The sequence below is a fragment of the Chanodichthys erythropterus genome, chromosome 2 (genome assembly GCF_024489055.1).
Source record: "Chanodichthys erythropterus isolate Z2021 chromosome 2, ASM2448905v1, whole genome shotgun sequence".
NCBI classification, from domain to species: Eukaryota; Metazoa; Chordata; class Actinopteri; order Cypriniformes; family Xenocyprididae; genus Chanodichthys; species Chanodichthys erythropterus.
This window is the reverse complement of record NC_090222.1, coordinates 20,446,314-20,457,730: the sequence shown is the minus strand read 5'-3', so window position 1 is coordinate 20,457,730 and position 11,417 is coordinate 20,446,314. Positions and strand designations below refer to the sequence as shown.

Genomic DNA, 11,417 nt, shown 5'->3' with positions numbered 1-11,417 from the left:
CGGGTGTAGAACGACATGTGGGTGAGTAATTAATGACAGAATTTTCATTTTAAATAACATTTTTAAGGAATAAGAAAATTCTCTCCAGGTTAAAATGACCCAAACACAACATAAGGGTTAAATTATTTATTATCAAATAATATCTTTTATTAGATTCCATAATAAATGTAAAAATAGCTCTAAAAATATATAGCATGCAATCATCCAAATAGTTTTCCAAATAGTAAGCAAACATTTTAATAAATTTAGTTAAATGACTGAGTGTTCTGACACCACTTTTGAGACCAGGCCTGTTGAGGTCGGGGTGGGTTGTAGTTTAACCTAGAGTGAGCAGGTGTTTTGGCCTGGTTTTGGAGGGTAAATAAAGGAAATGGAGGGAAAAACATGATGACAGCGCATGAGAATGCTGATTCACACTCTTTGTCATCCTACAGTGGGAAAATGAATGATTAGAAAATATTTATCCAGCAGAAAGATTGCCCCTCTTGTATACAAACGTCTGGGACCAGTGTTGTGGTCTACAAGAGTAGACTGATTTGAGATGAAACGAGAAAAAGCTTTGTTTGAGACAGAGCTCCGAAACCAGGAAAGAAAGTAACATTTTTTTCCACCCTGATGAAAAGGTCATCTGTCTAATTTCGAGGTAAGACAGGACAAAGGGCGTACAAAGATTATTCTGAGCCACACTGATATTTATATACTCAGTTATGTGGTATACAGTAATTATAGATATGTGTTTAATGCATCTATATAGATTAATGTAGCTATCTTTAAATATATTGGAAAGATGGCTGATGCAATAACATGTTTAGCTTGCATGCTTTATTAGATGATGACTCACTGGAGTGTAAGTCCTTTTGTTCAAACTAGTTTCTTTTCGAAAGTGGGGGCAGAGAATGGGATATTGCTGAATCTTAGAACGGGCCTCTCTTACCAATACATCCATCTGAGTGGTGTTGACGGGGGTGGAGTGCTTTGTTCCCTAAAAAAACTGCTGACCTACATCTTCAATAGGGAGGATTTCAATGTTTTGTTTTGGACATTTTCACTTAACTTAAAGGGCTAAAAAGAACATATAATTTACAGTGTACCCCAAAATGACAGTTTTGCTTGAGCTTTTTAATGATTGAACACTCTAGAATACTTTAAACTGATTGGTCTACTGGTTGGTCAATTGTGGCATTCAGATATTTCTATATGATTAAGCTGTTCTATTCTAATAAAAATGTCAAGTCTGTATTTTACGTCCATTTATATATGTGGTTTTTATGATTTATCTCATGGTATATGATGACTGACTAAATGTACATTATATTTTGCTGCTCTTTTTTTAGCAGTTTGTTTAGCTGGATGAAAATCGAGAAAGGTACAAATTAACATAGTTGAAAGTTTTTAGAGCAGTCAGATCGTTTTAGCACTCTGCTAAAGATGAACTTCAGTGAAAACAAATGAAATTCCAGTCATTTCAGTTATACTATGTGAGTAGATTCTTGTAAATTAGGCTATTTTATAATTCTGTCAAAGTGTAGGCCTATTATTTAGGTCTACATGGTCATGTCCAGACAAAAATGGTTTAAAAGTTAAGAGGACAATAAGTAATACATATTGAACCATTCAAAATTATAATAATACAATTTTTTCAAAAATTCTTTGTACAACCCAAAATTTACTTGGTGACACTCCTTAACATGGAGTGCTCTGCCCGGTCTTGCCTTTCCCGGGATGAGGTCACGTGCGTTGGTGACAGTCAGTCATAGCGAGGGGCGCAATTTCATTGGATGAGAGGGTTCTGACAAGCCCCGCCTTTGGGCGGTGCTCAGCTACGTAACGACCGATCAGCTGTTAATTTTCCACAACAATAACAAAGGGAGCAGTTGAGACCTCGGAGGAGAAACGAAAAAGAACAGACTGCAAAACTCCGAACTAAAGGGTCCAGAAACTTTTAATTTCTTCCAGGAAGAATTGTATTTATATATTTTTATATATCGCACGACAAATAATCTACCTCAACCACTTGAAGTGATCTGTTTTTGTTCTTGAAGTCAACCCTCTTCCTGTTTACATTACTTTTTGCCGCAGGTGAGTTAAAACCTCTTTGTTGTTGATCGACAGAGATATTCTGGTTTAATTCGTTAAAGAAAAGTTCTGGACATAAAAAATACTAAGAATGTTTCGTCAAAATTTGATTAATATATGTTTTAAAACGAAATGTAAAAAAAGAAGAAAAAAAAAAGAAAAGAAAAAAATATGCATTTAAATATATCGACGCTCTGAACAGCACAACCTGTCAAAGCCTGCAGGCCATCTCAAATGTTCAGTGTTTGTTTCTGCAATGTGTGCATGTTTGGATTTTACGGATTAAGCTTTGTTCAGCAGAGCCAGCTGAAGCGTTTGGGTTCGCGTTCCGCCCAGTCTGTCGGTGTAGGGTTACACTCATCCCTCCCCCGGCCATTCTCTGTGTGCGTGGGTCAATAAACCATCATAATATATGTCAAGAAAACGCAGCTTTCCTATATTTCTGCATCTTTGCAATTTCACTTTACCAATGCAAATTGCTTACCAGTGCATGTTTACGTTTCTATCAGATAATCGTCTAAGATAGCAGTTATAAGGGGTTTAGTTGTTTATGAATGTTGTTTTACGATTTTTATTTACTTATTTGCCATTGTCCACCATTAGTTTGAACAATATCTGTGAATGAATATTGAAATATGTGCAGTGTTCAGTTTTGGGCCTGCAAAAAATTCTACTATACATCACCGCTTTAAGTAGCTGGTGTAAAAAAAGAGAGGCTTAACCAGTCTAAGATGGTTTGCTGGTTTTGTCTTGTTTTAGAAGGGTTTTGTGCACTTTTCACCAGATATGGTTGGGAAACCAGCTGAGGACCATCTTGGCCAGGGTGGGAGGCCAATTTTAGCCTGGTTTAAGATGTTTTTTTAGAAGGGAGTGTAGTTCCAGTATATTCTGCTTTAATTGCGTTTTTATTTTCAGCCTATATGGGACCATTGTCATGTTATGGGCATAAGCATCAAATGCAGTTTAATTTGCACTTTTATTATTATTTTTAATAGACATGTAGAATCTTTTAGGACCGATCTGATGTGTTTTTTGTTTGTTTGTCTGTTTTTTAATCTGTACATCACCTTTACATGGATGACATAGACATGAGATTAAATGGACAGCAAATTGAGACTTTTGCTTGAGTCTCTTGGCTTTGGAAAATGTGTGTTTGTGTGTATATGTATATGTATGTATATATATATATATATATATATATATATATATATATATATATATATTAGTAATGAAACCCCAAGATGATACAAGATACAAAATGGACTTCCCAGTTATATTTATACAATTACATTTTTATACAATTACATCTCCTGAGCTACGAAAGAGTAACCTCTGGCTCTGAGCCATCCGCTTATCGCTGCTTGTCAGTCTATAATCCTCTTTTTGGGGTCTGAAGGGTGCTTATTATATGTATGTGACCCCATAATAGCCCCCACCCCCCCTATTCACACAAACAAAGACTGCTGCCATGACTATATGAGCAGGTGGAAGGGAGTATGAATTGGTTGTCTTGTTTCAATAATGCTATGGGGTGAAGAACAGCTTGTAGTCCTTCACTTCACAGATGTCCCTCTTTGTTGTTGCAAGCACAGCATTGGATAAGGGTACCCTCATGAGTCATAGTCCTGAACGAGGCTGGGTGTAACTGTACAAAGATCAGTTTTCATAGGCATCAGCTTCGTGTGAAGAGGACAGGCAGTATCTGTGACAGCAGAGACACTTTAGACTCTTTTGTTTTGGCTGCTCTGTTCTCAGAAATATCCATCTGTCTTTTATTAGCGTACCTGTAATTTATGGCTGATCGCAACAGAACATGACCTGTTCATCAACCAGGAAATGTTTGTGTAGGCTGGTCAGTTTGCGTCGTGTCGTTAACAGCAATGTTGTCTTCTCGCTTGTCCTCCAGGGCCTGTTTTTGCACTATCAACAAGAGCAATGGCTGAACTTCATCAGGTGTTCCTCAGCTGAGAAGGAGTAACTAATGCACTTCAGCACCTTTACCAAGATCTCAGTGAGCGGCTCCCGCAGCTGATGACCAAAGAGCCCAGCCCTCGCCCACTCCCAGCAGGACTGTCCAACCTCACGCCTCTGCCCGGGACAAAAACATGTTTCAGAGGTTCACCAGCATCTTGTTTGGAGACTCCCTGGAGGAGGGCAGTGGATGTCCTGTGGATCCAGACTTCAACGAGAAGGAGGAGGACGATGAATGGATTCTGGTCGATTATCTAGGTGAGAGGTCTTTCTTGCATTTCCTGTTTTTGATCAGCAAAGTGAAATATGGACCTTATGTTCTTCTTAAACGCAGATATGAATAGGCTTAGTTTGCATTAAGAGTCTCAGTTTCGTTTAACACATTTGGTCCCACTTTATATTAAGTGGCCTTAACTACTATGTACTTACATCAAAAAATAAGTACAATATACTTATTGGGTTCATATTGAATTGCAAAAAACTTTTGCTGCTGTTGAGGTGGGATACGGATAAGGTTAGGGAAAGCTTTGGTGGTATGGGCAGGTTTAAGGGTAGGGGTAAGGTGTAAGGGATGGGTTAACAGTGTAATTATAATAAATAATTACGTATGTAATTACATGCAGGTGTTTTTAAAATATAAGTACAATGTAAAAACATGTATGTACACAATAAGTGCATTGTATCAAATGATTAATTTAAATGTAAGTACATAGTAGATAAGGCCACTTAATATAAAGTGGGACCACACATTTCAAGTAAACATGAAAATAAAATTAAAACCTTTTACTTTTTTAATGCATGTTCGTGATGCAATATGTCTTCAGAATCTTTAATAAAAATGTACTTGATTTTCTTCTGCATTTCTTTTTCTGCTTACATCACTTAGGCTGTACAGTTAAAGTTGGCATGAAATGAAAATGTAATTGTAAATGATTCATTAAAATGTCTTTCTCAGACTTCTCTTTGTTGATGTATGTAGTACTTCTCTAATTATTTAGTCTACTTAAATGCCATCCCCACAAGTACACATTGCACACATCTCAAAATCGAATCAACATCCGATGCATAGAACAAAGTTCCCAAATTCTCGCTCTACATTTTTCGCATAGAATATCCCGTTTTACTCTAAAATATTTCACATTAGAGATATAAAAAGGATTGCAAACTGCAATTTGCATTGACTTTTAAATGCATTCAGCAGAATACTGCATATTTTCCACAGATTGGGCATGCAAACTCCTCTTATGTATGATATGACCTTAACTCACCTCAGTTGATACTGATAACATGGTCAGCTGGAGCCATATTACAGATTCTGTAAAACCTGGCACAGACACGTTGCCCTCATTAACATGATGCCTCTCATAAGCTTCCTGCCCAAATACAGGCCTTCTCATATTGTGTGTGTGTGTGAATATTTCAGGTGCAAGGCAATCTGGTTGGCCCACTTCACCTCTTTTAGGACAGGAGGAGACAGACATGTTTATGGGCAACAACGCTTTTAGCTTGTTAGACAAAAGTGTCTAGGTGGGGTCTGCGATTAAAAATAGGATAGATTAAGTTGCCGTTTATGCACATAACGAGAATAGGCCTTGAACACGGAATGATTACAAACATCAGTCATTGCCTGAAGGCTGAGGTAAACGCGAGGGCACTGGAGATTAAAAACATATCTCTTGTTTCATATCCATATAGCTTGATGGAAATATCTTTAAGTAAGTACTTTCCTATCATGGTGAGAGGATTAAAGGTTAACTGGCTTCTCAGGGACATTGAAGAGTGCTGTAAGAAGGTTAAGAGCTTTCTAACCAGATGAGATGAGAAAATGTTCAGTCATCTGGCAGGATGCTGCAAGTCTACAGATAAACAAGGTGTGGCTCTGTGCAAGGGAAGTTCTGTGTGTACTATAACATCAGTGCTGTGGGTGCGGGACTACTGCGTGTCTAGTTGGTCGATTGTTACATTTAGTGTAAATATATGAGTTGATATCACTGTTTTTTGAATCTGTCGCATGAACTGCATGTGATGGCTGTCAAGTTTCTGCAATGTTTGGTCAGTCCAAAAGGGAGTGAGGGATTGTTCAGTCACACTGCCCTCTAGAGGCCGCTGAAAGTGTAGCGCTTGAGAGGCTCTGCCCAAAAGCCAGCTGTTTACACCAGTTTTGGTTACCTGCCAGGAGCCACAGAGACAAATAGAAATTAAGTGTGGGCAAAAATATTGACTCTCTTGGTTTCTGTATAAACACATGACTTGTTTTCCATAGAACCAGTGACACTTTGATTTTAATGAGATATCTTAAATGTTTCCGCTGTGTTTAGATGTTTTCAGTATAAACCAGTGCTGGATTATGGTTCTATTTTATTCAACTTCACAAGTTTGATATATTGTTCCAAACTCATAAAACTTTAGTTTATCTTCGGGACACAAAAGAAGGTCTTTTTGATGAAATCTGAGAGATATCTGTCTGTCCATTTGCAACGGCCACTTTTTGATTTAATTCAGGCTTTTACTCGTATGTAAACAAACTCAAACGTTCACTTTTGCTCAAACGTGCTGCGTAACCAATGAGGTTCATTCTTGTGTGTTACGCAGCATGTTTGAGCTTCAGGAAGAGGTTTGTTCTTGTGCGTCATTCAGGTGATTGGGCTTCTGCTTATGTTCACTAATTAATGTTTACATGTTGAATAAAAGCCTAAAATAAATCGGTTTATCATAAAGAGCAACTAAACTGTTAGATTTATATGGATTAGTTTTACAATCTCTTTATGAACTTTTTGTGGACGGACAGACGTCTTTCAGATTTCATCAAAAAGTTCTTCATTTGTGTTCCGAAGATGAACAAAGTCTTACGGGTTTAGAAGGTAATTAATGAGTAATTAATGACAGAATTTTCATTTTGGGGTAAACTAACCCTTTAATAGCACACCTCTCCTCAACAAGCCAAGTGATTTAAGGTTTCATTAACATTTTATGGAGTATCGCAGCGTTAGTTATAAATAATTTATTCATGCACATTATTAGATTTTTAAAATCACTCACATGGGATCCCAGCGATTGACAAATGACAGCGATCCAATACTCCAATCAATTCCCAATAGACAAAATTAAGTCCTGTCCTAGATTTTCCTCATTTGAGAAGCTGTTTCACTCAGATATACTTCACAATAGGGAAGAAAAGATGATTTTAATTTCCATTTCATGCCGACTTTAATGTTGTGAACACTGAAGTTTAATTCAAATAGTAATTTCACTGTAGTAACGTCCTCTCTGTTCCTGTAGCGAAGGCCTGTTCCGATGCATGTGGAGATGATCTGGTGGATGTGTGCTCTGACAATGTCGCTCCCCTGGACTCTCCTGTGCGCTGCTCCTCCTGCTCCTCTCTGGATTCGGCAGCAGACACCGACGCAGAGGACGGCAGCTTCTTGCGTCTAGAGGCGACATGTGGGCTGGAAGAGAGCTGGTTCATCACCCCTCCGCCGTGTTTCATGGCTGGAGGCAGAGCGCCGGTCCTGCTAGAGACCAGTCCTCTGGAGAACCTGCTGATCGAGCACCCCAGCATGTCCGTGTACGCCGTTCACAGCCCCCGTCAACGACCAGCCAAGGACGGCACCCGTGAGCCATCGATTTTAAGGTAAAGGCCACATTCAGAGATTCTAGTGTTATATAACATTATAATATTACATTATAATCTGACAGATTCTGTTGGTCTTTGTAGATCTGAAGTTCAACGTCGGCCGAGTCACGCTTCTGGCTGCTACGCAGCCGCTCTGGTCGCTGCTCACGCAGGCTTTCTGGAGCAGACCAAGAATGTCCGCCTGGCACAGCGCATCCGTGACAACGTGGAGCGCCAGCAGCTGTCTCGCAACGCCCTTCGCCGCCTCAACCTGCTGCGCGAAGGCGGAGCCAGACAGGCCAAAGCCACCGGAGGCTACGTTCACCAGCCGGGACAGAGGCAGTACAACTACTGAGACGGTCCCCACTGCACTCCCCCGTCCTCCCCTGCACGCCGCCCCCTCCACACTGGGAGAATTAGTCTTTCGCCAGAAGGAACGGAGTCCTTTAGAATCAATGCCATAGGTCACTTTACTTCACGGCAGGTTCCGCTCGACCTGAATGTGTCTGCTTCACGTCACGTGTTTCCTATATAAGCTCCATCTGTTATGTTCGGTCTTATGTTTTATGTCATGAAGGTTGAATAACCAAGTGTTTTGTTCTAGTGAACATGATGTGGTAGGCATCATGTGTAGGCAGCTTGACGCTTTCTTTGCTTTTTTGAAGCCATACTAAGTTCAATCACATCAGTGATGAAATCATCAGCAGCACTTTTTTGGTTAGGAAGGAACCTGCCTGTGACTCTGTAGATCAGTGCTTTCTTCCTCTTTGTTTTTTTTTTTCTCTTTAAAAAAGTATACTGGGTTTATTATCACTAAAAGCCTTGTTTCCATAGTAAATTTCAAAATATATAAAATATATTTAAAAAAAAAAACTTCCAAAATATTTTCAAAAGAAAAAAATATTGAATATATATTACATATCAGTATGAAGTTGATAAGAATGTGTGTTATCTACATAGATATGTATGTATGTAGTTTTTTCCTATTTTTAGTGACTGATTTGATGTATGACTGTTTAGTGCTAATTTTCCAACAGGTGAGAAAACCAACAAAAAAAGACATCAAGTGTTGTAATGTTATTTTTCATGTTTGCTCTATATCTGCAGTACATGTCTCAGGGTCATCACTGTTCACCTTCGCTCTTTGCTAAGAACGCAGATTACTTGCAGATGGTAAACTGTCTCTGTACATACTAGAGAACCTCTAACTTTGTCGACGTGTGTTACCTTGTGGAAATACTTGTAATTGATGTAAATCTTTAACATAACGTGCATCTCACACTTTGAATGAAAGCAAAACGCTTGCTCCTCCAAGGACTGTGAAACAAACTCTTTCTCTTAATTGACTGTTAAAAACTTTGACGACGGAGTGAAACTGTTAGCATTTTAATTTTTTTTTTCAATGTAGTACTTTTTGTGTTATATGCCTTTTTCATGTTTTATTTGACTAGTTACACATTGTATATTGCTGAGCGAAATATTTAAAGTAGCAAAAACTAAAAATTCTTCGTAGGTTATGTTTGTTACTCTTTATTCCTTTATCACGCGAGACCTGGTGTTGTAAATTTCCGGTCACACTGCCAAGGTAAATGTCTCCCCTAAATGAATGAAACTGAATTCATTAACTCTTGACATTCAGCTGAATGCATATTATATGCATGAGCAACTCAAGGAAAACAACTACAGCTTCTCTTCTTTTCTTTTGCTTGCTGCAGTCTGCATTGAGCAGTATATTGTAATTTCTGACATTTTTTTTCTGTGGACGAAGGGAAAGGAAGGGACGTTAGGTTCTCTTCATATTCCTTGAGTAATACTGGAGAGGCCCTCTTTCCCTGTGTCAGCAGATGCCTGATTTTTTTTTTTTTGGTATTCATAACAGGGATTTCATTTTGCCTTGAATTGCATTTGGGGATCATGTGCCTTCCAGGTGAACAGTATGACAATGCATCCGTGAAGAACTTGAAATTTGTCCAAAGGGACACAAACAAATGTAATTTTACTATGCACAGAGGAATACCTTGTCTCTGTGAGCCACTTGCTCTGTCAACTTTTTACACGAAATGTAGCAAATGTTTTCTGTGTTTAATGTGTGAAGAATATTTTCTGTGGCATTGCTAAGTTTTAGACTATGCTTTGGTTGATTTTTAGTTTACTGGAATAATACAGCACTTTGCCAAAAGTGTAGGGTTTTAGCATTGTTTATTTATCTTTTTCTTGTACTGATATGTTTTGGATACATGTCATACACAAACTGTTTTGTATGGGTAGTATACTTTGCAAATAAATTGTTCATTTCATATGTCTTGAAACCTACTATTTGTCAGTATGTATTCTCTCTTCTCAATAAATGTTTTAATACAAACTAGTGTTCCTTTTGTATTAGTAAAAAGAAGTGTTCAAATAATGTATGCAAGTATGGCGTAAGTTTTAAAGACTAGGTAGGTGTTTGCATGTTCTGGCATCATATGCGCAAGTTATACTGTAATTTAATCACCTCGCCAAATTATAATGAAAGCTTTCCACTCAGGAGCATTTCAAGAATCTATACCAAGCTGTAACTCAACCCAACTAATCTCTCAAGAATCCCATGCCATGATTAGTGCAAGCTTATTATTCATTGTACCAGTGTGGGTATTAACCTTAATAATGCAGATTTCCAACTGTACCCGTTTAATCGTGCCCTCCTTGTTCTTCTCCTGGATGGTTACATGCTGATAGTAGACGCGTTCAAAAATACCCAATAAATATATATTTAAAATGGAAGTGTAGTGAGCTTCCTCTAGTGCCAACTGACTTGTAGCTTGTACAGAAGTATGTATTCACATTGTTGAAGCTAATATGGTGGCTTTTGATCTGAACAGATAAACCAAAATCTACCATATTTATTTATGGCTGCTTTAGTATTAATGATGCCAATATTTGTCAAATTAACAATGTATTTCAGTTAATAATTGGGTGGCACATTGTTTTTATATGGCCAGGGAAACAATTAATGCACTCACAAAATTAAAACATTCTTCATAAGAAAGTTCATTTATGACAGTGATAGTAGGTTAGGTTAGCTTTTGTACTGTCTGGAAAATCCTCTCAGTGAATCCCTCAGACATTCAGAATTTAGATTTGTATAAATGTTCATAAAACAGAGAATATTTGAGGTCATTTGGGAGACATTCATGTAGTACACGAAGTTGTTTATTTATATAGTTAGTGTACGTAGCTACACGTTTCTTCACCCCGGATGTGACGTGTTTTAACATACACTAAAGGTTGAGCGGGATACTGTTTGAGGAATTCGCGCCGATTTCGCATTTAAAAATGTATTATTGTGATTTTGTTCTTTCAAAATGTTAAATGAATGTGGCATTGTTAGCTCACGTGTTTAAGTACGAAAGCCGTGGCGTTGATTTTGTATGAGCAGAACTGTCTTTTGTAATGTGCTTTATTTTGTGTTTCTCTCGCCGGAAACGCGGTAGTATGTATATTAGTGTGTTCGTGTATTTTTAGGCTTAGATTAAAATAAAGTAACCAGGGGGTAAAAGACATAGAAACGCATATTGTCACAAATATGATAGTGACAAAATCAACATTTCTATGAGAACAACAGAAAGAAAATATTTTGGTTGATAAGTTTACACATATGATTGTGAAATGCAAGTAATATTACGATAGGGTTGATGGTAAGAATCATTTTCCAAACGCTTTTCATTGCCTGTCAGAAGTGCTGATCTCTCTTCTCGTGGGTTTGTTTACAAGAGCA

General features: G+C 38.0%; 1 protein-coding gene across 1 annotated transcript; it reads left to right on the top strand.

Moving 5' to 3' along the window:
- The first annotated feature begins 1,849 nt into the window (after positions 1–1,849).
- On the top strand, positions 1,850–10,014 carry tp53inp1 (tumor protein p53 inducible nuclear protein 1). Its single transcript, XM_067404587.1, has 4 exons — positions 1,850–2,079; positions 3,983–4,305; positions 7,327–7,678; positions 7,763–10,014. The coding sequence occupies exons 2-4, from the start codon at positions 4,182–4,184 to the stop codon at positions 8,013–8,015; spliced, it is 729 nt and encodes a 242-aa protein (XP_067260688.1). The 5' UTR covers positions 1,850–2,079; positions 3,983–4,181; the 3' UTR covers positions 8,016–10,014.
- Positions 10,015–11,417: the final 1,403 nt, after the last annotated feature.

What these genes read in the sequence shown, in the direction of transcription:
- tp53inp1 (XM_067404587.1), top strand. Translation starts at nt 4,182, where the DNA reads ATGTTTCAGAGGTTCACCAGCATCTTGTTTGGAGACTCCCTGGAGGAG. An exon ending in GATTCTGGTCGATTATCTAG is followed by an intron (nt 4,306 to 7,326) that starts GTGAGAGGTCTT and finishes CTGTTCCTGTAG; the next exon opens with CGAAGGCCTGTTCCGATGCA. An exon ending in CGTGAGCCATCGATTTTAAG is followed by an intron (nt 7,679 to 7,762) that starts GTAAAGGCCACA and finishes TGGTCTTTGTAG; the next exon opens with ATCTGAAGTTCAACGTCGGC.